The 27,666-nt window shown below is 37.6% G+C and overlaps 1 protein-coding gene across 2 annotated transcripts in view; it reads left to right on the plus strand.

The window, feature by feature from the left end:
* SLC25A21 (solute carrier family 25 member 21) overlaps positions 1-27,666 on the plus strand; it is a 272,319-nt gene that overhangs the window by 182,385 nt on the left and 62,268 nt on the right. For both annotated transcript variants that reach the window (XM_088145363.1, XM_088145362.1), the window contains exon 3: positions 13,177-13,260. In XM_088145363.1, the coding sequence (XP_088001489.1) occupies positions 13,177-13,260 (84 nt within the window). The remainder of the gene's footprint in view (positions 1-13,176; positions 13,261-27,666) is intronic.

A 27,666-nucleotide genomic window follows, 5' to 3' on the forward strand; every position in this document is an offset into this window, starting at 1 on the left:
TTGATTGTCTATCTGAGTTGATAGTTCTTTGATAAGGGTATTGTTTACTGATTGATTGTTTAATGTTAATCCTGATGTTAATCCCTGTTTATCTGATTGTTGATTGCTGGCGAGGAGGTGTTCTGGCCTTTTTGTTTCCTTTTTATTGTCTCTTTTGAATAGTGTGTAAATGTTGTTTATCTCTATGTGCCTGTTGATGGATGACTTCTGGCCTGTTGATGGTGTGAATATCAGGCTTCTTGTCTGAATACCAAGCTTCCAGGAATTCCCTCACATTTTTGGATTTACAGTAGCTTGGTCTAAGATGCTGATAGTTTCCCAGTTGAAACTATGGTTAAGTCTGTCCATGTGTTGTGAGATTAAGGAGTTTTCATTGTATCTTCTGACTGCTAGTTGCTGTTCATGGATGCACTCTACTAGTCTTCTGCCTGACTGTCCTACGTAGTGGCTGTTACAGTTCTTATACTGTATGTTATAGATGACTCCTGTTTTTTCTTCTTGGGCTACTGGGTCTTTTGGTTTACTTAAGTTGTATTGGAGGGCTTTAGTTGGTTTGTGTGCTACAGTGATGCCATGTGGTTGTAATAAATCCATTGGTTTTTTCTGAGACATTGCTGATGTATGGCAGTGTTATCCTTTTCATAGCTTGTGTTGGTTATGTTGTACTGGGTTGGGTGGTCAGGCACTTTTTGATAAAGTTGCATGGGTATCCATTTTGTTGGAAGATGTTGTATAGGTGGTCTGTTTCCTTTTCCTGCTGTTCTAGGTTGCTGGAGTGCGTTTGTGCTCGTCTGAATAACATTCTTACACAGCTCCTCTTGTGGGAGGTTGGGTTGTTACTTTGGTAATGGAGTACGTGGTTAGTGTGGGTTGTTTTCTGATAGACTTGGGTTTCTAATTTGCTGTTGTTTCCTCTGCTGATGAGGATATCCAGAAAGGGTGGTGTGTTGTTTTCTTCTTTCCTTGTAAATTTTATTCCTTTGTAGATGTTGTTGATTGTTTCATGTGTCTTCTCTATTTGTTCCTTTTTTATTATGACAAATGTGTCATCTACATACCAGATCCATACTTTTGGTTGTATGTGTGGGAGTGCTATAGTTTCTGGATGCTGCATTACAGTCTCTGCTATGAGTCCTGAGAGTGGTGATCCCATGGATCTGATTTGCTGGTATATTTGTCCCTCAAACTGAACATAATAGGTCCAGAACATTTTTATTCAGAAGATATACCCAAGTATTTTGTTAATGACAATCAGCACTATCCCCTGAGGCAATCATATGTTTATCATAGACTCCTCTGCCTAATTCCACTAACTTTAATTAGTCATGATGTACATGAGTCAAGTATAGGTGGTCAGCCTTTCTATATTGAACCGTATGGGAGAATAACAAGATTTAAAAGGATAGCTTTTATAAAGGCAATACATTATAAGATGGTATTTGTTTTAAAGCTTAATGCTACATCATTCACACCATTGTAATGTATCAGAACCAACCCTTTAATTTAGACAGACAAAATTGGTGAGCAAGTTCAAATTTTCTCATTAAAAAAAGCAGCTTGATTGACATTTTAAATTTGGAATAAAATGGGGGTAAAGTTCACTCCATGGATGACTTAGATGTGAAAATGCTAGAACTCTGTTGTGAGTCTTTTTGAAAGAGATATTAAAGTATTTATGTTTCACACTCCAATGAGACACCTATGATTAGGGTGGGTTTTTTTTCAGTCAGTGTAATTACTGAAGCAGATCAACAGCCAGGTTTAATTTATGTATCTGAGGTTGCCAAGAATTATAAATGTCTTTTAATTATTTTCAAACATACAGCTTAATTCCCTCTTTGAAAAGTTACTGTAATTGAACAACCTTTTCTAATTGGTTAGAGTTAGGGTTAGGAACTAGCACTTCTGAAGCCCTTCCGAGCTGGGCTGATCAGAGCAGCAGGCAGTTTCCCCCTTTCCCTTTCTTTATGTAAAAGAAAACTCCTCCTAGTCTTTCCAGAGGAAAAGGGCAATATCTAAACCACTTCTAGGATTAGAAATATCCTTCACATATCGGGCATGTGACGGGGAGCTCCTGGGCTTTGGCATTTAGGCATCCAAAGGGATTTCTCTGGTGGCATCATAAGTGCCAACCCATCCCTTGGCCCATGAAGCCATTCTTGCCCTGCATTGAAAAAGCTGTTGCTCAGTTTTAGGATATCTCCTAGATGTGATGGAAGAATGCTTTCATAACTGGGGCACCCTGGGGGGGGGGGGAGTGTCAACCAAGTTGTACAATTGAAGCCCCACCCTTTCTGTCTGTTCTCTTTGCTATGCGTGTAAAAAAGTGCAGAGGCTGGATCACACAGTCGTGATCACCATCTTGAGTATTGACACCCCTGTTGCATAATATTCTTAAGTTTCATCCTGAGCAATTTTGCAATGTTGTGCTGTCGACCAAGTTGTTTTTTAGATTACCCCGGTATTATTTTGCATACCTTTAAGCATTAATGCAGTTCTCAGTCTCTTTGTTCTTTGCATAGCTTCCTCTGACTTCAGTGCTATTTTTTTTCTTTCTATATCTGTGTGTATGTGTGTGTATATATATTTCATAACAATTAATATATCTGCTGAAGTTTATGTCACAATAAATATGGTTATCGTCAAGACTATTGTAGAAGCAACATGGCTACACCTTTAGAAATCCTCAACAAACACAGGTTGCATTTTTTTTCTTTTTTTACTCTTTAATTAACTAATAGAATTTGTGATCTAGAAAAATAGCTTAACTTCCCTTTTCCATGAGTTTCAGTTGATTTAAAATACTACAATACAGCCTGAAAATAAACTGAATTTATTTGCCCCTCCTGGATTATATCGCAAACTGGGACACATTTATTCTTTGGATTAAATCCCATGAATTGTGCAATGCAATTCAAGATAAAATATATATTAACATTAATATTAACAATGTAACATTAACCTATGATAAACTAGGTTTAGAAATGTGTTATTTGACAGACAATACATTTAGAAGCATGCATTTTGTGGAATAAAATAATTGAATATGCCTATAGATTGCATATGGATATTAATGTTGAATTAAAAAAAAACTTTTAATATCAGTGCAAACATACTTTTGATATAGACGTGGAAAATTGGACCATAAACTGTTGTTTCCATTTGTAGGCATAGGCCTGATCAGTTGTGTGGCATAAATTTGGTAGTGCTTTTTTCAGTCACTGGAAAAACATTGCTTGTTGGATCTGTCTGTATCACAGTGTCCAGTGATTATTCGAAGCACAGGAGATCTGCCAAACAAACAAACAAAAAGAAAAATCCTACTGTAATCTAGTGCTGTGCACAAAATTTCTTTCACTCAGATGGATAAAAGACAATTTGCTTTCAGTTTTTTTAAAAGAGAAACCATTTTCAATGGAATTTTCATGGAGAGAATTTTCATGGATGGATTCTTGCACCTTTTTAGTTTAGTTTAGTAGCTAAGGAGTGATGTATTTGTGTATGTGTGTCTCAATTTTCATTATACACTAATCTCTTGAGTGTTCTTCAGCCTCTTTGGCTTTTCACTTTTTTTCCCCTTTGGATGCCTTTGAGTCGTTGTTGACTCCTGGTGACTGCCTGGACAAATCCCTGCAGTTCTCTTGGCAAGTTTTTGGAAATGGTTTGCCATTGCCTCTTTCCTAGGGCTGAGAGAGAGTGACTGGCCCAAGGTCACCCAGCTGGCTTTGTGCCTAAGGTGGGGCTAGAACTCACGGTCTCCCAGCTCCTAGCCTGAAGTCTTAACCACTACACCAAACTGACTCTTTTCACATCTTAGTGACATCTAAAGGGAAGCGACCATGAAGGAACTTATCTCCTTTGGACTTTCTGAGATTGGAAATTATGACCCACTGATGAGGGTTTAGGCAATGGACAGATCGGCAGCAAGAAACAACAGCAGTAGCGCTCTCAACCACCTCAAGCAGGAGAGGAAGCTCAAAAACACAGCTGAGAGAAATTCAGAAGAAAATCTCCAGCACTCTTAGATTAAGATGGAAAAAATAAAAGCTTCTTACTTTAGGACAGAAAACCAAGATAGATTTTGGCATGGCACTATAGTACTCTGAGGTTTTGAACTTGAATTCACTTTAGAAGATTATCCCGTTGCATCATTATAGCACAACAATCCTTAAAAGAGTCTTGTTTCCTACCCAGGTGCCCTCCAGATGCGTCAGGCTTGAAACTGTTCTAAAACCCAATCAGCATAGCCATAAATCAAAAACTGACGAAAGGAAGAAGGGTTAGACATAACTTTCTTTTGTTACATGACCCAGCATTTCTGAGAATTCTATGATAAATTTTCTAAATAGAAATGCTGATTGAAAGTGGGGCTGACATGACTTCATGTTCCTCCATACCAAGCACACACAATGCAAAGCAAAACAACACTTCTGCAGATAGAAAACTGATATATCTAGGGAAAGTTTAAACTTAAACCTATCTCTGGCACCTGCAGTTTTCTGTGTATAAAAAGGTGTACAAGAGTGTGTTGAATCATACAGATTTCCACACGCAGCACAAGATGGTTTAATCCAAACTCAACTGGAATGAAGCTGTAAACTTGTTTCAAACTACAGGTCTCAACTTACACTTTGTAATAATCTCTTATACAGTTTTTGGCATTATGGGGATTTTAAATAAGTGCTTCCTATATTCAATTGATACAATAACCGCTTGCTGCATATGATTCCTGCACATTTGAATTAATACGTTATTTGCATGAATCGCTATAATAATGTAGCTTTTCAGAACATTTTTGGTTTTCTGATTTGCACATTTTATAAAAAGAAAATGCACTTTTGTATGCTAACATCAAGTGCATTTTAATTCAAGTTAATGTTAGGTTTTTAATCTTACTTTATCCAATGTAAAGATAAAAACAGAATTGGGAATAGAAATTGGCACATAAGAATTAAAGAGTTATGGTAGAAGTCAATTGTGGAATGTGTTTAGTGAAAGGCATGTTAGAATGGAGATAATTTCCTCATTTTATGTTGCTCTCCTATGTTCCCTTTTAAGCTTGTACGTAAAATACAGTATCATTGCAGTGAGAATAAATTTGGTGTAGTGGTTAAGGCAGCAGGCTAGAAACCAAGAGACTGGGAGTTCTAGTCCTGCCTTAGACACAAAGCCAGCTGGATGACCCTGGGCCAGTCACTCTCTCTCAGCCTTAGGAAGCAGGCAATGGCAAACCACTTGTGAAAAACCTTGCCAAGAAAATTGCAGGGACTTATCTAGGCAGTCACCAGGAGTCAAAACACAGACTCGAAGGCACAAATAAAATAAATCATTGCAGTAACGTAGCTAAAATATAGTCCTCCATATTGGCAAAATTTATAGCTCTGAGGCTTAACATAATTAGCCATTTGTTTTCAGTTTGAACACTCATATTGTCAAGGGTAAATCTTTCAGTGAATTGAAAGATTTATTCTTCAAATAAACTGCAGAAATATATTCTCAATTTACATATTATCCTTGGTAAGTTACATAAATAATCTACAAATTCTGTTCCAGATGTTGGAATAAGTTAACAGTTTTTATTTTCATCATCTGAATCCATAGAAAAGAATCCATTATCAAATTCCATTTAGATCTCAACAACTCCCATCTCATCATCAGTCTAAGCCTGGACCAACCTAGAGAACAAGTCTACTTCCTTGATATCACAGTAAAGCTACGGTGGACATATAAACACCATATTATACGGGAAACCTACAGATCACCATACATACCAACATGCTTCCAGCTTCCATTCCAGAATACACCACCAAATCTATCATCTATAGCCAGATTCCACATTGCAATGACCTTTTGTTCTGACCCACTAGACAGATATGCTCAAATCAGGCATTCAGAAGACTTCTGTGTAAGACTGTGTAAGAACTAGTTACACAGCAAAACCAATATAGAAATCAGTACAGCCAGACTAATTCCCATGGAGGATTTAAAGTCAGACCAGGTAGAACAATAGAACATCGCTAGTTGTCACCTACACTTCACAGTTCAGGCCACTCAAATGCATTATCAATAAGCTGCAACCCATGTTGGACAATAATGCTGCATTTTCTCAGGCAGGCCCATACTTACATACCCAACCTGAAGTAGATTCTCACAAGCAACAAGAAACAACAGAACAATGATACTAACATGAGAACAGGTGAGCTTACATACATCAATAGGTTTCAGGCTATCTCAGAAGGTCTGAACAAACACAATGGATTTTTAACACATTACAAATGTTAAATAATAATGTACCTGTAATCTGTGCCCCTTGGAACCTTTATCTGCATAACCATCTCCCCACCATCACCACATTCCTGTGTATTTAAATCATATATCAGTTAAGCCACTCCATGCAATCAATGAAGTGAGCTGCAGCTCACGAATAATAAAATTATAACATGAAACTATAATAAGATTTGTGTCATGGGAAAATTTATGTTTATGTTTATAAACATGACATAAAATTTATGTCATGTTCTGGCTCTGCCAGAAGGCCTGGGGGCTGGATGGGGGCTCGCATCTGTGGAGATGGCTGGTGGGGTGATGGGTTTGGTTCCCCCCCCAGCATCTTGAAGGTTTTAGGGCTAAAATTTACAGGGGGGGGGTTAGGACATTTTTAATGTATGTTTCTATTTTAATTATTCATGGATTTTAGCCATTGTTGGAGGGATTGGTGTTTTTTCCTTTTTTGTTATTGTGATCTGCCCAGAATCACCCGTTGGGGGAGATGGGCGGCAGACAAGTTTAACAATAAAATGAATAAAAATAAAAATAATCCCACTATAATGTGAAACAAAGCAATGGAGATCTGAAGCAAAGTTTGTTCATTAAAGCATCCTTAAACTCTAATCAATGGACTGCCAGGCAGGCAGACCAAGAGCCCTGAATATGGATTTGCAGATAAATATATAGGAAAAAATACATAATCCAATCATGAATAATGAGATAAGTTTGCATAAGCAGAAAAAGACCCTAAGTCTATTATCAGGAGTGAAGTTATCACCCAAATCCAAACCTTGAAGCTGGTGCAACAGTCTTGCTTTCACTCCTGGTCTGCATTCCTGCACTATTATAGGTATTATAAAATGACTCATTTTATAACTCATTTTACACTACCCTTTGCTTGACATTTTTACACATTATTTTCTAGCTTCTGCTTCCTTCCTTAGGGTCACAACAAACTAAATTAAAATGCCAAAGGGTACCTGGGGTCCTCAGAGCTTCCTTGTTTTTCACATAGTTACGTTTCTACTCCTAGCACAGAACTCTGATTTTAAACAGAAAAATCAATTCATGACTAAGAAAACTGAACATCTGCCTTCACAGATATCTCTTCCAACTCCCCCTTTGTTCGTCTTAAAAGGTGCTGCCAGACTCTCTCTGATTTTGGGCTGCCATGAACATTCTGGTACCAAGTAATGTTGACTTCTGACATTTCTTTAGCTTTAGTTGCCAAAACTTTGGATTTGGGCATGTTTACTTTGCGGAAGCTGATGGAGAACAGAAGACTGATTACAAGATAGCTGAAGTAGGATAAGCTGCAGCTTCTGTGCTACCAGAAGTGCCGTTTAGTAGTGCAGTGATGTATAGGTTTACTCGGGAATAAGCACGTACTTCCAGATAAAAGGGTAAACAATTGCAGCATAAAGCACCTTTATGCATACTTAAATGTGTTCTCGCTTAACCATAAACTTATGCATCTGAGGAAGAATTTCTCAAAGGATGCTTACGGAGTTTCTTTTCTTCTCCCACATTAATCTCATGTCCTGTGCACTGATTTACATGCTGTGTAAAACAGGCTTCAGTCAAATGGCCGAGTGAGTGTACCAGGTTTTCCTGTATCCGAACTGCCCTGCTGAGAAACAGCCATTCAGCAAAGACCTTTGCATCGTATTTGCTAACAAAGTGGAGTTTTAGAAGCAACTGCCCAGAGTGAAAGCGAACAAAGCTGCTGAATGTTGGGTTATTTAGCTTCTCATTTTTTAAACATAAAATAAACAGCATATCCTATTTCTTGTACAGCGTAAGTATGTTTAAAACTATTCCACAATTTTTGCCATGCACATACAGGTCACACTTATGTTACTTCAAATTAAATAATTTTTAATAAAGTGAATTCTGTCACTTCTCTTCAGTTGATTAGTACTCTTGCCTATCCTAGTCGATCAGCTTTTGAGGTGTGCATAACCTTTCTTATAACAATAAATTACCCAGCTCATTAATAAGCTATGCCTAGTTTTATGGAGTCCAATAGCTTCACATCAAAGAACTCAATTAACAGATCTAGATTATAGCTCCTAATTTCCATGTTGCTTAGAATTGTTATTAAAACTATGAAACTGTTTTACTATGGAAGAGAGATCTAAAGAGATCTTTTATATATATACATACATACATACATACATACATATATATATATATAAATAATAAATGTGCTATGTGCTACTTGATAAACAGGTATCAGTACAAATGCTTTGTTTAGCAATATTTCTGTAAGCCGCCCGGACTCACCATGAATGAGTTGGGCGGCCATATAAATTGCTTCAATAAATAAATAAAATATAAAAAAGATTTTATTTGATGTATATATTTTATTTCTTTGCTTGTTTGCTGGAAACATTTTTCCCATTTTTTCCAGGGATAGCTCCTAGAGTGATTTACAGAGATAAAGAATTAGACAGATCCTGTCGAGGTTCACAGACTTCACAAAATCATAAAGTGGCTCATTGGATTTTGGTATCGGCTGATGTGAGAATCCGGCCATTACACTTCATAGACCACAAATTATGACATTGTGTGTTGTGTAAATCCAGCCAGTTGTAGTTTATTCAGTAAGTGTGAAATGCACATTCAGCTAATGAAAGCCTGGATGTTGATGACAGTTTGCACATCCCTCAAGTATATTCATTGTTCACTGTTACTAAACGCTTGCAAAGAATTTATGGTGATAGTTCAAATCTGTCCCTTTCCTGTGTTATTTTATTGACATATTGACAATTACATCTATAATGACTTTCTATATCAGTATTTCATCTGAGTCACATTGTTGCACTTTCCGTTCTGCATATCCTTAAAGTTTAGAGTACAAACATATGTTAAGTAATTTTTACGTTATCCTCCCTGATCATCTTCTTTTTGGGCGATCATTATATAATCCTTATATGGCTTTTGGCTTACCAAATTAATATATGTACCATATTCAAATAGCATACAATTAGGACTCCCCCCCAACACACACACACACACACACACACACACACATTTCTGGTTGACTAATGTTCTTGTACTTAGTGCAATGCCATTGGAGGTTGTGAATTTTTCTAATCCTCCCAAGAGCTCTTTGAAAAAAAGAAAGTTATGCAACAAATTCTTACTGGAGTGTAAAGCTGCTGAAGAGTGTTTGCTGCACTGCCAACTTGGCAACAGTTTTTTTCTCTAATAAAAGAAGTTACCCTAGACAGAGATTCCAGATGTGCCAGAACTATTTTTATTAGGGGCCCAACTGAAAGTGCATTCAAGTGAAGTATGCATTCTCTTTCATATTTGCCAAATGTATTTTATTATGTCTCAGGAAAAAGGGCACATGAAATAAGCATCATTTGTATATTTTTATGACTCATTAATTTTAATACATCTCTCTTTTATTAAAATTATTGTAATTAAAAGTCATTTATATCAACCTCCCCCAACCTGGATTCTTCCAGATGTTTTGAATTATAACTACATAATCCCTGGCTATTGACCATCCTGACTGGGAGGGACAAAAGATGTAGGCCAAAACATAAGGCTGGACCTGTTAACTGAGAAATGTTTGGGTAGATCATACTATTTAATCTAATATATTTATATTGATTTTATTTTAATAATTGAAAAAATAACCAAAAATGTAAAAAACTGCTAAAATCTGTTTGAACTATGGATGCTAGAAAAGATTATGTTAAATAATGCTTTTACAAATTGCTTATTGAATTGAAATGCATCATTTTCTTACTCTTAAATCTCTGACCTATATTTGAGACTTCCAGTGCAAGTACACTAACACTGTACTTTCCATGATACAGAAGAGAATGGTCTAGCTTCTCTATGGGGTTCAGTGTGTGCTTTGAACTATGCAGTGGAGCTGGAAGTAATAGGAACACGAACCACTATAAAACTTGCTTCTGGCTTAATTTTTCAACTCAAATACATCTAGATCAGAGGCAGTCCCAAATGACTCAGGGCCTAGGGCTAGGAGATCGGGGCTTCAAAAATCGATAACTGCTGCTTATCATCAACAAGACATAGAATTCTCTAATTCTTTGCATTCATCTAGCAATCAGCTAGATTTTTGCAGACCAGATCTGGCAGTTCTGTCAAAGCAAGATCTGGGAAACCCATTCCCACTGACTAACAGGGGAAATCCACAAATGGCTTTACATTTTTTTACTTTTTTAACAAAATGGGACAGAATGTTCAGGCACAGTAGCCCTGTCTGAATAGATGAAGCGTGCCCTATGCTTTATGCTGGTCTTAACCATAATAAAGATTTGATTTGATTGATTTGATGAAGCCTGCCCAGTTTCAGAGACGTAGGTATAGTGATTTTGGAACTAGGCTCTGTTAAATTCTGGTTTTTAAAAAAGAAAAATGCCTTTTTTATCCTGAGACATAATTAGATGACACAGTAAAGGACAAAATTCAGCATTTCTCCCATAAAGCACTGTAATAGGAGAGCCTCTTATCAGTCACCTTTTGTGATTTGAAGGTAAAGTTGTTAGTCATTCAACACCACTCCTCTCTCGCACCGCTTGCACATCCCGGCATTTTATGGGGAAACAAAATCTATATATAAGCTTTGTGTGCAGACATATTTGTTTTTTTGAAGAGTTCCAAACTACAGTCACACCTTGAAGCCTTGTGACTCTTGCCCAAGGGAGGACTGTACTTCAAACTCATGGACAGAACTGATCTAAAGTGGCTAGTCTGACTCAATATTCATTTCCATAACTGATCACTAACAGGGATTGTAATCAATTCATAGTTGATAAAATCATATTGATAAATTGCTTTTAAAAAATGCTGTTCATTTTGAATATTCAGCCTCTTTTTCCTTATCCAGTTTGCATGTTAACAAAAAAAATATACAAAATTGAGTATACCATTAGAAAGAAAGAAAAATTGCTGCAATTACATCAAAGTATTTATTGTACAATGAAGGTTTCAGTCTTGAGCTGATTGGTTAGTATCAAAGTCTGTAAAGTATAATTGCTTTATATAAGTGTGTATAAATATATATAGAAAAAATAGGTCAGCAAAACAAATTCAACAAAAATTAAATCACCAAAAATAATTTAAAAAAAGAAAGAAAAAAGAAAAGGAACTATATTTCTATCTGCTATTTTGCCCTATTGTAGACATTTAAGCCCCGTTAGAAGCTGAACTGTAAGTGATTATATTTGCCATGCTGTGTGGTGTATTGTATGTATGGGAGCCATTCTTTTTAAATTTGGTTAAACTTTTAACGTGTATATATACTGTTAGCTTTGCCGTTGCCGCGTATTCTCCAAGTTTAAGTTACCAGTCAGACATTTTCAGACCTGTATCTTTCTTCCAGTGTTGAACAACATTTATTCTCCCTGCCATAAGCATATATCTCATTGCTTGTAATATAAATGTCCCAAATTGTAATTAATATAGATAATTTCTTTCTCTTTTTTATTTCCAATACTCCAAGTCATCTAAACAGTAGAATGTTCTTAATTTTAATTAATACTGCACAAATATCATTGTACTAAAACAATATAATGTATCAAAATTTATAATATAATAAAAGAGCGGGGGAGAACATAGACCATCCTGATTTAGAGCTAGTAAAAGGATTGCATCTTTGAAGTCTTGAATTGTTATCTTTATTTACTATCAAAACTGGAACACTGGAAAGAATCACCGCCCTAAGAATTCTGTTTCATATAAAATCTGAACTTATCTGGTAATGGTGCTGTAATAACTTGAAAGAGACAACACAAGAGATGTTTAAACACTGTGGATTAATGATATGGTAGAAAATTTAAGTGTATTTTGGTTTAGTTCTGTGAACATAATTTACTACTCTTTGCAAAGTGTAAAGTGTGGTCTTGGAGGCATCCTGTGGGTTTGGGATGCAGGTTCTACATGGATTAAATGTGTACTCTGGTCAAAATAATATGTGTTTATTTAGTATAATTTACCTAGCACCATTGGTGTGCATGATATCTTATGGGACATAAAATAAGGAGCTGCAGATCAGTTTAAATCTAGGACATCTCAGTAAGACATGCTATCAGGTTTGTTTCATCACATTTTCTGCCAATTCAAAAAATCTTGTAATTACCTGTCAAGCCCCCTAGCAGCAACCCATAACCAAGAAGATGCGATTCTCACCGAGTCTTATTAATCAGATTCATTGAAATGAAAAGGGTGATTAACTGAATACATGTGACTTTAGCTCCTCATTTTTCAATACGTTTGCTAGGGTAGGGATTCTTTGATCCTTCTGCTGACTGTCTCTTAAAGCAGTGGTGAGGATGCTACTTGCTTCCCTGATACAGGAGGAATGGGCAGAAGTTCCAGCTTTCTAATTACAAACGGCCATGCTCTTTCTCAAGCTCTAAGTTTATTATAATGCCTTTTCTTGATATATGGATCTGCATGGAACTTTCTCCAACATACAGTACACATTTGTATACTACTGTCCCTCATATATACTGTTTTGTACTGATTTTTTTTTAGATGTGTTCTTTTGTGTCAGGGTTTGTTAGTTTGCAGGTGCCACTAATGCAGATATTTTAAGGAAATATTTTAGGAAAGTATTTAGGAAATACTTTAGACAATATTTAAGGCAGACATTTGTGGGTTCCATAATGTCTGTTCCTGTTTATGCTGTAATAGATCCCATGTTGGTGGACTATGTTAATTCACTTGAAAGAAATCTATAGAATATTTCTTTTACATCCCTAAGAATTACTTGAAACAATGCATAAGTTAACATTCAACACAGGTCAAGGAAGTAGGAGATAAAATATGAACATAACATTCAGGAAACTCTTACAGAACTGGTAAAATGTGTATTTTAAAATCCTTTTATAGCTTCTAAGTTTTCATTCACTACTTTCATAGGTTCCAGATTCAAAGAGGAAAATATGATCCCTCTGGGTACAAGAGCCTGGGCGACAGTTTTAAAACCATATTCCGGACAGAAGGGTAAGAACACCAACATCCATTATAATGTTATGATTTTACTTCTTAAGAATATGATTGCATTGCATTTCATTCATTCCATATTTGTATCTTGTTTTTCATTCTGAGCTAGAGGTCTAAGTTGCTGGCCATAGGTAGAGAATGTATACTGGGTCTTCTGTAGCAACTGGAATATTTTTTAACCAACTGAGGTGCTTCTGGTGTTAAGTTAAACTTTAGAGATGTGTAAAGGTTTATGTGACTTGGCCTGAAATGTTTACAGTATTTCCTTATTAACATGAAAAGGATGTGGTTTTATTAACTATTACTGAATGATGAGTTTTATGTATTACAAGCGCTTCTTCTAAGATACTAAGAAAGCGGGTTTATGGAGGAGCATGACACCATCTCTTGCCTTTTTATTGCGGGAAAGATCATGACAATATGCCATTTTACTCACATCACATGAGGTAAATGTATGTCACATTGAAACAAAAGAAAAGTAAGAAAAGATTCCTTGAAACTTAACCAGTTCCTCTATTGTCCCAAGAGTAATACGAGGCAATTAACATGAACTTTTGTGGATTATTAGAACATTATTTCTCATGACTGGAAACAGCGTTATCATAAGGAGAAAAGTACGTTCAGTTCCAAAGTGAGACCAATTATCTAGAGCAGGAGGGAAGCAATCTGCAGGCTCCCATTTTTGCAGTCTCTAAATCTCCTCTCCCAAAAAATAATACACTGCCAAAATGTGCAGCATGATCCCTTACTCTTGCTTTTTCCCTTTTCATGGCTTGAGGCTTAAAATAGTTATGCTTAATCTCTAGGGTAATAAAATATCTGTTTTGTGTAAGACAAAAAATGAACTGCTTCCAAAATCAAGAAAAAAAAAGGGCCTGAAATCTCAGCCCCACACAGTCTAGTAATATCATTCCATCATCAGTAGTGGACCTCAGAAGCCAAAACACGTTTAAGAATAAAATAAAACTGCAATCCCTGGAGGAAAACTATTTCCTACTCCTGACCTAGAGAGTAAGAGACTTCTTTACTGAAAGTATTTAGGACTAGGTTGGACAGCCATTTGTTATTACTTGTTCTAGCTCTTTCTTTCTTATAATGATTGGGATTTTGAGCAGATGGGCTAGAAGCCCGCATCCAGTTCAGATTGTGTTTAGAATGTGATGGACTTTAGGCTAAATCTTGCACAATGTACAGCAGTGTTTTTCAAATTTGGCAACTTTAAGAGGTGTGGACTTCAACTCCCAGAATTCCCCAAACAGCAACTTATCCCCTGCATGCTGGCTGGGGAATTCTGGGAGTTGAAGTCCATACCTCTTTAAGTTACCAAGTCTGAAAAACACTGATCTGGGGTAAGCAGATTTGATAGGATTACAGCTAGCAGTGCTAACTCTCTGAATTGTTTAATGTTGGAAGTGGTAATGTTGCGAGCAATAGCACCATTGGCCAGGTGTACAAATAATGGACAACCAGGGTTTTCCTCTATAGACCCCATGATAAGCCTCTCACATGGACCCCTCTCCCCTTTTATTTTAATTCATTATGTATTTTACTGTTGTTATAAACATTTTCTATCACATGATTATTTTTAAGACATTCAACAGAAACTAAAAGATAGAAAAAATAAAATGCAATCCACTAAATTATAGCAAAATTTACAGCTGGCTAACTGTAACTGGGGACTCTTAAGCTGCAGTGGCATGCTGGTTAGCTGAGGTCTCCTAAGAACTCTTAAATAGTCCCATGAGTGACAAGCAATTGGAGTTTGGGGGGAAAAGAAGTTAGGAGTTTCTTCCTTCTCAGTCAGTCTTGGCTGGAGGCCTGCAGAATACAAGAACCTGGAGAAAACGTATTTTATGTGACTGAGCCTCAGAATGCATACCCATAGCCTATAGAAACTGGAAGGTAAAGGTAAAGTTGGCAGGGATAGTTGCATGGGGGATTATTTATTTCTTTTAAAAGCTATCTGATCCCATTTTTGGTCTCCCTGGACTCATCTTCACATCCCCCTAACTGTGGCATAAACATGCCCTCATAGCCATTTTTACATGCTATCTCCTTATGACGTTATGTTCATCTCATCCCCAGCCCACAGATGAGCAGCTGAAAGTTCTCCAGAAGTTTCCCTTTTCTCCAGATATAATATTGGGCCTAGATACAATCTAGCACCCTTCACTGATAATGTAGCTGCTGACAGTGGACGCTGCCCAGTTCCGATTTATGACTTTAGGCTGCTATGGGGCAGGCATCCTCCCTCCAGTTTTTGGGAATTACCCTCCATGGCCAGGTTGGATTGAATAGCAGGAAACACCAGATACCTGGCTTCTACAGAGGTATCTGCCTACCTAATGCCTGACTTTGGGTTTATGAAGTGCTTCTCAGGTCTTACACAATTTCTTGTATGCACAAGTTTAGAGCTCTTTTGAAACAGCACTCGATTTGTTGTTAACACAGGTTGAGAATGCTAGACCTGTGCTGCCCTGAAAGTTAATTTAAACCAGGGAAGAGAGCTGGGTTTTGTTAGTTTCATCTTCAACAAGTGTAGGGCAATCTTTCCACTGCTTCTGCCAACAATGGGTTTCACACGGCTGTACTGTTTATTATTTTGATTATCCAGAAGGGATATCATTTTTTCTATTTCATTCCAGCTGTATGGGTGTCCATGGACTACTTCCAGATCAGCTGACCACAAGGTCAAAATTAGGCTCACTCCCATCATTGCCATTCCCTTGCACCATTATCTATCTATCTATCTATCTATCTATCTATCTATCTATCTATCTATCTATCTATCTATCTATCAAATTTGGTCACCACCCATCTCACCCACTAGGAAGTGACTCTGGGCAGTTTACAGTAAAAACAAAAAATTAATATTAATTAAAACACAGTAAAAATACAATAAAAAACATATTCATAGATAAATAATATCTTCCAAGGTGCTGCTGGTAGAAAGGATATTAACATACAGGAGCATCTTCAAGGTGCTAGCCATCCCCAGGGTTGGTTGCCTCTTTTTTCTCCCTCTACAAGTTGGCAGAGCCAGGTCTTAACTGCTTTCCAGAAGGTTGGGAGAGTAGGGGGTCTGCCTCAGCTCTGGGGGGAGGGTATTCCAAGTATTATCAGTTGTTCCTTCCTGTTTCACCTTATGTCCATCCTCCTTACCTGTTTCCTGTCAACCAGATTATTTTTGGACAGAGGTCCAACTCTTTCAGAAGAGCTTGGCATATTACTGATCACTCCCTCCCATTTCAACCCTTCCATGCCTATGGCTGTTCTCCTGGGCTATTTTAGGTAGGGGTTTAGCTCTCTTTCAGAAGAACCCTAGAGACTATTCAGAAATAGCCTAATTGAAGGTCACAAGCACAGAGTATCTCCATACCTATTACTTGCCACTGTGACTTAACCCTTATCTAAATATGCCATGCCAAGCACCTGCCTACACTTGCCCAAGGCCATCCAACATTAAGGAGAATGATTGGTGGTTGTTTTCCCACAGCTAAGCAGTGGTAGGGGAATAAAGCAGCCTCTTTCCATATAGCCTAAAATGTATAAGGACAGCATTATTTTCTGGCCTTATTATCAAAGCAGAATAGGGCTCTTCAGTTGGGGCAGCAAATGTTATGCTGAGATCATTTTCTACTGGTTCAGGGGCTTCAATGTGTTTGTCTGGTTATACTCTCTATTTCATTGTCTGTTTGTTCAGTCTTTGATCAATCATGGAGCGCTAGCCATCTTTTTAAAAAACTTATTCTTGGGGGGCAGGGATTTCCTGTTTTGCTCCACTTAGGCTCTTGGAAGGTACACTTCCAAGATTCAAGGGAAGCGTAGTAGCAGTATAACTACCTACCCTGGTGGAACTCTTTCGCCTGTGGGAATAACCACAAGCTCAAGTACAGGGCATCTGAGAATGCCACCTCACAGATACAATGGGGGAGAATTCCAAAATTATCAAATCAAGTACAATCAGCAGAATATTACTCTTTTGTCTCCTTTCCACAGCAGATGATCCATCAGGTGTCCAGGGTTGATTCTGTTCAAAATCAAGTCTGAACCCAGACTGAAAAAAGTAGAGATAATTTGTATCCTCCAATAACATATGTAAATGCACAGATACCCATCCTCTCAAGAACCTAACCGCCCCCCCCCCCGCCCCCCAAAAAGGATATTTGTCACTGGGCAGTAGTTAGTATAATGTTCAGAAAGGGCTTTTTCAGCCATGGCATATTGCTACCTCCTTCAAGGCTGGTGACACTGTACCAAAATGTCAACATGCATTCACCTCTCCCTGGATCCTCATGAACCCTTGGCCGGCACAAATAAACTTGGATGTCCACAAGGCAGAGAACAAATGCTTCTACTTCCACTTTTGAACAAACCACAATGCTCTAAACATTTGGATTAACTTTCCATTTTGTTATAGCCCTCCTCACACTTATAGCAGGTTTGATTCCTCCTTTCAGTTCCTCAATCTGTTTCATAACCTGTCTCATTTCCTTGCAAGCATTTACCCAAGACATCAAATATTCTTTTTTCTGCTGTGATCTGCTAGTCTGAAAAAATGACTTCAGGCACGGTCTTTTTCATACTGGTAACAGCAGGTAGTTCTTAAAACAATATAAAAACAACTTCCTAAATCTTGGTATGGAAGAAGAGGACAGTAGCCTTTTGAATAGCATCTGCTTCTAGACTTTACTCTGTCATCACCAAAGATTAGTAACTGTAACACTTACTTTTTTAACAGTAAAGACATCGGCCTTTCTAATGAGATTCTCTGCAAGTCCTTTCGTGGGCTTAGCCACTGCCAAATAATAAATGAAAACTTTTGTTCTGGTGTTTGTCTGTATGAGAGCTGCTTAGAAATCTCATGAGCAATGACTGGTGGGCCACAATGTTGAGAGGAAGAAAGCATGAAGAATTTTGTTTTCTTTTTCAAATCTTGGTGTTCTCCAGTTCAGGGAGAGAAGGAACATTAGGGTATTTTCTCTACAGAAAGAAAAGAAGTTTCTTTTTTTTTTAAACAGAAAATTCTGAGCAATTCAAGATTTGTGGCTTCTTTGCCTGGATCAATAGGACGAGATTGTTCCTTTTCTATAATTCTGCTATTATAAAAGCCTACTGTACTTGAAAAAATTAAACTGAGAAAAATAAGCAGCTCTTGGTAGCAGAACTTATTCTGTGGAATTACCTCCTTTGCAAGTCTGTTTAGCTAGTTTATTGGAGTTGTTTAAGAAACATAAAATTCTTGTTCATTGACAAGGGACAGTCAATAACATAAACATGCTGAATAGCTGGCTTTCATATTGGGTTACTTTATCTGAATATAGTTTGTTACAGGATTTCAACAGTAGGAGCATGTAGAAAGAAGTGCTATATTTTATTTAATTTTGTTGAGTTAACATTTCACCATATGCTAAGGAGATCACAGAATCATGAGCCAGGAATGTATCTCAGATAGCAGAATTTGTAATAACATTTACTTCTGCTTTAGACTGATAGATTAAGAAGAGTTTGGTCAGAAAAAACTTTGGGATTTGAGAATGTCCCTTGGCTTACCCACTGGTTTCCAGAGTAAGTAAGTATGAAGTACGTTCAAAAGCAGCTTACTTTTTTCCTTTTCAAAAATGAAATAAAAGCATTTTTTCTTCCCATGATTATTTGGCATGCCAGAATGCATTGGAAAAAAATGAAACAGTTATGTGATCTTGCCTTTGTTATGTCAGACAGGTACAAAAACAGTATTAAAAATACATCCAGACCTTTCCCGCATGAGAACTATGCATGTTTTAAGGGAAAAAGTGGCCATTTCTACACAGATGTGCACTTCAAAGCTGACTTATTATGTACCCAATATTATATTTGGCTAACTTTACCCAAGTACAAAATGTAAAGCAATAAGCAACCCTTCGCTATTTAAGAGAAATATCAACATTTTTGTTTCACAGAAATACACAGTTGAGGCAGGAAATCCAGACCACTACAAACACATGACACTACCTTGACCAGGCTTCACAGGATTTCCATGCTGGGAGATGATTGTCCTTCACAGTTAACCTGCTTTTAGCCACACAGACCAGCACACAAGGTCACGGGTGTGGCATGCCCCGTGGCAATAAGCAGGCAGGCACCTGCTTTTAGAGGAGAAAAAGAAGCACTGAGACGATGCCCTTGTTAAAAGTAAAAGCATTTCAGTTGCACAAGCGTTTACCACTTGGACTGAAAGCACACAAAGAGGACCATCACAAGAGGCTTGCAGCCCTGGAATGAGTTCTAATTAATGGACATCATACAGTCAAAGCCAACCAAAGAAGATGACTATTAGTGGAAAAAAACCCCAAGCAATAGATTGTGATTTCCAGCCTTGAGTGGATGGATTGTATAAGATGGGTCTGGAACATATTACAGTATGTTGAATATCCTGGTCAGTGCATTTCAATTATCACAGGAGAGAAAAAGAGCCATTTCTTCAAACTCCTGTGGCTCCTCTTTAGTTCAGGCATTAGCAAACCAAGACCTATGGACTCCTCTCTCCATCATCACTGTGCCCATGTGTAGCCCTTGGAGACCCACAATGGCCAACCAAAGTTGAGCGGCTGATTTTTAAATACGGGATACTTTTTCTTTCTTGGTATTTTTATTAGTTGTAACATTTGAGGGAATTTATCCCTCCCCATTTGCTTTATGTTACTGACTCCCTTTTAAATCATAGCTAGACCAATTGGTAGCAGACCTCAGCCACCAAAGAAATCAAAGTGCTAAAAATGTGCTGCCTCTGCTTTAGTCAGATTTATATCCTCGCAACACAAAGAGCTTATTTTCATGTACATATCTAAATCAGAAAGTCAGTCTACATAGGGCCACCATTTATTTATTTATTTATTTGGTCCTTTGTTCAGGAGCAAAAAGCAATGTCCAAAATATTTGTCCTATTTTTCACAGCAACAACTCTGAGATAAGTTGGGCTGAGAGAAAACGACTAAGAGAGATGAATGAGTATGGCTGAGAGTAGATTAAAATATGAGCCTCCCTGCTCCTAATCCTATACCTTAACTCACTTAGCATAGGTGGCTGGGGAATTCTGGGAGTTGAAGTCCACACATCTTAAAGTTGCTGAGGTTGAGAAACACTGACTTAACTACTACATCACATTGGCAGTTAAGGTAAGACCAGGTACAATACAATACAGATCCTGAGTCTGTTAAACAGAATTGATACCAGAAGAATATTAAGCTATGTCAAAAGGACAAGCCAAATACTGTATGAGGAAAATCAGGTTGGCGTCATAGAACCAAAGAGAGTAAAGTATAAATGTTTGGTAATTTATTTTTATTTATACAATTTCTATAGCCACCCATCTCAATCCAGGTGACTCTTGGATAATGCAGAAATGCAAGAGCAGGTAATGGTCTTTTTGAGAAGAAAGGGACTGAGCTGGGCAGAAGCCCTTCTAAGCAACTGCTGAGCCCCAAGGAACATCCCTATCACGTATCTAATAGTGTCCAGTTTGTTGTTCTGGTTGTGGAGGTAAAAAGTTTTGGAGGAAGAGAATAGCAGAAGTATCTTTTGCTCCTGTAGAATTCTTAATGCACTGTTCATAGGATCTGACACACGTATGCATCTTTCTCCTTTTCCCCACCTTAACTTTCAGAAAATTATCTGTCATCTCAAAAACCTACCAGATAGTTCCTTTGACATCACCTAACCAAGTCAGATTTGGTATAAAAGCACTTCAACATTCAGTAGCGTATTGCATCTTCAGAATCCCCAAATGGTTTGTGTAAATCAGAGGAGATTAAAGAATTCTGGAGACCTTGAAGGTGGGAATCAAATCCAGTAAGTACAAACAAGTGAAAAAGCCTGTGTCAGGAAAAAAGTAGTTAGGCATGCACAACAAATGGAAGTTGTAGCTGAACACTTTTGAATCTAGGATAATGAGAAATATTGCTTTTATCTGTTTTTTGAAATGGATTTATCACGGCAGGTTTCTCCAAATGATATTCCCTAGGTGTTTTGCACTACAATTTCCAATATTTCCAGCTAATGCAGCAAGTATGAATATGGTTCAGCCTTGCTGGGAATAATAGGAAATCTTTTTGGAGATTACTACCCTGGAGAGTTGGTAGCAGCCTGCAATATCTCTCATAGAAAATGGGATATACATGCCGCTATTAAATAAAGTGTCTAAAATCTTCAGGAAAAGAAGTTTAGAAAGCACAAGAAACTTACATGAAGCATTTCAGAATTTGCAAAGTCTCTTTCTGCCCTCAACATATGCCGGCCAGTTCAAAAATACAATCTCCAAAGAATTCTCTAGGTAGAAATAAATTCTCTCAATAGGGAATTTAAATCTTCAAAGTAGGAGTCATCCCTTGAACTTTGTCCATGTATTACAAGAAAATGGGAGCCACAAAACATAAAATTTAATTGAGACTTACTAGAGTCAGGCTCTTCTAACAGTGTATTAAAGGTCACATTAACTTTCTGTTAAAGAGAGGCAGACGGTCTGTAAAATTCCTTTAGAACTTTCCAGTAGATGCTGATGACATAATATCCATCCTCAGTAGCGAGGGTGAGTGTTGGATGAGTTACTCCAAATAGGACTTTTACAGCTGAACCTCTCTGGGTTTGATAATATTTAATTTAAGAGCTGGTGTGCACTTTGGCAGTTCTTTGACAGCAAAGCTAGCCAGTGGAGTAGATCTGTTTATTGAGGACTGACAAGTTTATAGCAAACATAAACAGAATCTGATGTTTATTATAGTAAAAGCTTGAAACTGAGAATTAGTCAAAGCATTGAACAAAGAAAATCCTTTTAGCATGGTCAGATGCTATAAATAATTATTGAGATGATTTTTGATGTATTTTTCTGTTAATCATTTAGAAAGAGTAAAGAATGCTTAAAACTGGGGAGAACCAAATTCATACATGTTTTATCTGTTATGTTCATAAACCCCATTTTAAGTAGCAAATGCTAGCTGCTTTACTAGAGACTAGTAGTTTTGCCAACAGATTTTTTTTTTTGATTTTTCAGAAATACTGTTTTAAAAATGGTTTTAAAAATAAAGACCAATCAACTGGTTTCAGAACAGTAAGCCTGCTGCATTCAGCCCAGCAAATCCTTCTGCTTTGGGAAAGTACCTTGAAAAATCTGGTCCTGCAGGTTTGAAGTAGAACATTGTATGGCATCCATAACAAACAACAAAGACACCAAAATGACAACACACACATGATGTGTCATCACGTATGCATTGTCATTTGTCCCTCCTTGCTTTCACCCTGTGAAGGCCCACGCTAAGTCCTAAGCTCACTCTTTACAATGTCTCCAACAAAATTCCCAGTTCTTCCTCCAAGCAGATTTGCATTTTTAGGAAAAGTCTGCTTTGTCATGGTTTTTTGGAGGGGGGGAGGGATAGTTAAGGCATATGTGTTGAAATGCTGCTCAACCGTTGACCATACTGGCAGGGAATTCTAGGAACTGAAGTCCAACACTTCTGAGCTTCATCGGGGTGGGAAAAACAGGTTAGGAATATTTATTACTCAATCCTGAATGTCTCTGGATGGAAATTAAGCCAGTCTTGTCAATTAAAGACAATTAATCAGTCTTGAGATTAAAAACTGGGAGAACAAGTTATTTGCAAAAAAGTAGAAATATAAAGCAAATACCATCAATAAAATAAGTGAACTGGTAAATTCATGCAGTACTTTTCAAAATAAAAATAGGAGAGAAGATGCCTGAAGAACTGGGAAGAACAATTCACTTTTTTAAAATGTTGTTGATCATTTCGGTTGCAAAGTCTGATGAATTGCCAGGTTACCCTCACTGAATGGGCATGTTATGACCTCTTATCTGCTTTCACCCCAAGACAGTCTCCATTTAGCCAGACAGAAAGACCACCTGCCTCTGATAGAGGCTAGCTAAATGCCTCTAGACAGAATATACCTCTCTTTTCCTTTCCAAGTAGTTCATCTGCGTCATACTCTTTTTGAAGGCTCTCTTTCCATGCTGACGAACAAATCTTGTCCAAAGTGTACTTTTGAGGGAATGGGGAGGGAAGATGTTCAGAAACAGTTTTCAACAAACTGTAAGGAACTGTAGCTAGGAAAAATAAAGAAGAATATTCAGGTCGATTAAAGGAACGTAAAATGATTCTTCAGAGCACATGACTTTTACAGTCCAGTTCTCTGGTTTCTCATGCTAGCAAACAGATTATTGGGATAGGGCTTACAAGGACAGGTAGACTTTTGACAGTTGATCATATACTATATGCACATATATTGGGCAGCTGAGGTGAAATTGGTAATGGCCTGGTGATATCTCGAAGGATTGGATTTTTCTGGTTTTGTTGTTTGTTTGTTTGTTTTTTTAATGCTTGGGTTTAATTTTCATTTCTGTTGAGTTAAAGCTAAACAGAAACATACCCTTTTCTAGTTGTTGTTGTTTTTGCTAAAAATGAGAACATACACACTGTTTTTAGCAATTTGTTGTCAAAATTTGTCAGTACAATTTCTGGGGGCCACATGCAGCCTTTAGTCCACAGGTTGCCTACCTTGTAAGCTAAAAATGGAAAGACAAGTAGAATCTCTATCAAAATGGTATATACAGTCCACCTTTCCATTAGCCCAGGAAGAGAATGATGCAGATGTTACAGATGTACAGAGTTTTATATGACTTCCACCACCACCACCCTTGGAGGGGGGAATTTTCCTGTTTTTTTACATAGTGTATATCCTGTTTGTTTTGCTCTATGGATCCAGCAAAGAAAGAAGGTTGCATAACCAACAAAAGGAGCAATAAAAATAAAGTTAAGTATCAGGGAGGCATTAGCATCATGAGATGAACAGTATTTCCTAGGAAGGAAAGTCTATAGTGGCATTACATAAACTATTGTAACTTCCAAGTTCAGTGTGCCAGCTCAGAATTGTTTCAGTAGAGCTAAAGAACCAGACAATTTCCCCTCACCTCCCTAACGTCTGGATGCCCAACAGATGTTCTGAAATGCAGTTGTTGCAAGAGAGTCACTTTTGTGGAGTCCTTGGGGTTCTCTGAGCTTGGTTGTTTTCTTGCAGATGTTTCATTACCCATCTAGGTAAGATCTTTAGTGCACTGAACATCTGCAGGGTAACAAAACATCTGCAAGAAAACAACCAAGCTCAGAGAACCCCAAGGACTCCATAGTTCAACCCTGAGCTACGTATATTCTCTTCTATTAGAGCCATTTTTCAAAGAAGAGTTAGCACCAGCTAAGTTGGCGCTTGTTTTCAACAAGCAATTCCCAGTGACAGCCTTTGGGAAGTATGATGATGTATGTACTGTGCAATGCTGCCGTGAGCACTCACAAGGGCTGTGATTAAAACAGCAGTAAAGAACTGCAGTTGCAGAAGGAGGGTTTGGGAGCCAAAACAGCAGCTGAAAGCCCTTGGCTATAGTGATTCATAGGCCAGGGGCATCTGGGTTGCAGCAGTCTGGATGACCACTAGATGGCAGCAAACTGACGGCAAAATTTGTAACAGTTTGCTATTATCTAGTGGTTGTACTTAGGCGTAGATTCACATGTTACATGTAAAATCCTACCTGCAGATATTGGAAGAATGGGGAGAAACTTCCGGCTTTCATATACAAAATGCTTTTATTTGTTTTCTTTGGTTAAATTAAACAGTGATATGTTGGGAGGGGGCTGTTCTACATATGTTACTAATTTGGTTCCCCATCTCACTCCACATATACCTCAGCATCATTTTTTTTTTCTAGGTACCTCTTGCCTGCTGTGAATAAACTCTTAGGTTACAATGTACACACATTACCCTCCCAGTATTATTTTGGTCTTTTTTGTTGGGGTTTTTAAAATTACCTACTCTCCCAGATGTTCCTTTCGTGATTTAAATTACAGCAATTAGAAGATGGGCTTGTATTTATTGTTTCATAAAAACATGTATTTCCAAATTCTCTAACAGAGGCTCTCCACTTACGAAAGTGAAGAAAGGCTTTTCAAATACTGACAGAAACAGGCGAAAAGTATATGGATGGGATAACACACTTAAACGCAAACTTTTCCTTAAAAGGTCACTGTCGATCAATAGTCTAAGCTGGCCTTTTGCAACGTGGTGGCTCTCACTACACTGGTGATACTGGGAACTGTCAGAAGCAGGAGTTCGTCAAGCTGGGAATGGCTGGTTTCAGTCATAATGGGTTTCTCTCCTCCAAGGCTCCAATCACTTCAAACACATTTCCTCTTCTGTTACAGAGGAGCAGGCAAACCATGTCTTACCTGCTCTTTTTCAGGCCTGTGATACTAGATTTGGCTGATCCTGGCAGAAAAGAATGAAGAAAGGGCTGACTATAGTCCGGAGAAGAACGCAACAGAAGGATGCAACATAATATAATATTTTCTCAAGGAATTGGCCAATGATTATATTTTCCCTTCATGTAGTATTAGCATTGGTATTGCTACTGTTGTTACTGTTTAAAAGATACCTTTCTGCCAAAGCTGTCAACACCGTCCCCCAACCCTTTATTATTTAACAACACTTTATGATTAACTAACTGAAACTGAAAAGGCCTAGTAGGACGGAGCGCAATTCCCCAAAAGAGCAAGTGCCAAGAGCTCCCAAGCAATAGAATTATTTCTACATAAAATATTTAGTTATTTGTTAATTATTTATATTATATCCCTACTTTTTCAATAACAAATATTAAACAATATTTCAGCAACAATATTAAAAGGAAAATTAAACATAAGTGGAATATTTTGGCTTCTCAGGGGAAGATGATAGGGAAGAAGCTAGCCTAACCTAGGGTTACCAGATATCTGAACAGGCAAAGGAAGACATGGATGATTGGAAAGGAGGACAAATGGGGGGCAGGGGGAAAGAAGACACACTAACTGTTTAATTCTCTTGGCATCAACAACAAAAATTACAGCAAAAAGCTGCAAAAAATATACTTATGCCTACATGTATATGAAATTACTTTTTCCAGTAACAGAAAGACTGATTTTTCAATTGCAATGTTTTTCCAACAAATATTTATGTTCAAGAACATATGCTAGCAAAAATATAGAACCAAGAACAATGTGCTTTTCAAGTTTCACCATAGAAACATATGATGAGTCTTGTGATCTACAGACTACAATGCTCATAGATTTGAAGGGGCTGGATTGAAGCTGATTGCTGGAATCAGGAAATAAATAATGTAAATCTAGGCTGTCAAGTCTGTCAATAGACAAGGGAAAGAAAGAAGTAGACAATTTATAAGGTCACAATACACAAAAGTTTCAATGACTACTGTTGTGAAAACATTCCCCAACCCCCCACCCAAGACACTCAAAAAGCCAGACAATATTTGATCTTAAGGCTATACCTGCCAGGCTGAGTAGATGAGGACAAAAAGGAAGATATGTCCTCCTTTTGCCGGATGTCTGGTAACCCTAGCCTAATCTGACTTAGCAGAGAAGTCCAAAACCTGGAAACAGCCACTGAGCAGACCCTCCTTTGAGACATTTTGCCTGCTATGGACTTACTTGCCCCTCATTACATTTCCATGTTAGTATGTGAGTTTGATTTTTTGCTCAAAATATGTGACTTAATATAGATTCAGGTGTGCATCTTCTCTCAATTTAAACCTTATTTTCGTTTCATACCTCTAAATGCTTATGTTGGGACCATTTAAGAACAATATTCCAACATTCAAAGAGTAAAATCTATGCGTCACTGAATTCCATTCTGTGCATTAATTTTCAGAGATTAATCTAATAAGTAACTCTAACCTTCCATTCTCTCCAAGATTGGGGACTGGTAATTATAGTTCCAACTATAGCAGGAGAGAGATGATCCTGCTAATTACAGGCCAATTAGCCTGCTCAACATAATCAGTAAACTTTATGCCAGGCACCTGCATGATAAACTTAAAGACTGGCTGGATCAGGGAAATCTGATAGCGGAAGAGCAGGCTGGTTTCAGAGAAGGTAGAGGCACCATCAACCAATTCTTAGTCCTACAACACTTGATTGAAAAATACTTAACTAACAATGTAGAATCACTAAGTGATCTTAAGGCAGCCTTTGATTCTACATCCAGGACCAAACTGGGAGAAGCTAGAAGTTTCATTGACCATAGACTTATCTACTTAATTCAAGCCTTGCACACAAATACAACTCTTAAGGTCAGATGCAATACACAAAGATTTCTCACAAAGCCAGTTAAAACTCAAATGGATGTCAAACAGGGATGCATTTTGGCCCCTCTGCTTTTCAATTTTTAAATCAATGGTATGGTGAAATGCCTAAATTATTCAAATTTCCATCCCCCCAAGCTAGGGGGATTGTAGCATTGTTCTGTTGCTTTATGCAGATGATGCTGTAGTTCTTTCCAGAGCACCAATAGATCTTAAAAGAGCTCTGAAAGCATTGGCCC

Source organism: Python bivittatus, unplaced genomic scaffold, assembly GCF_059951505.1.
Source record: "Python bivittatus isolate LINGU-HERP-01145 unplaced genomic scaffold, Pbiv_v1 ctg000480_np1212, whole genome shotgun sequence".
NCBI lineage: Eukaryota > Metazoa > Chordata > Lepidosauria > Squamata > Pythonidae > Python > Python bivittatus.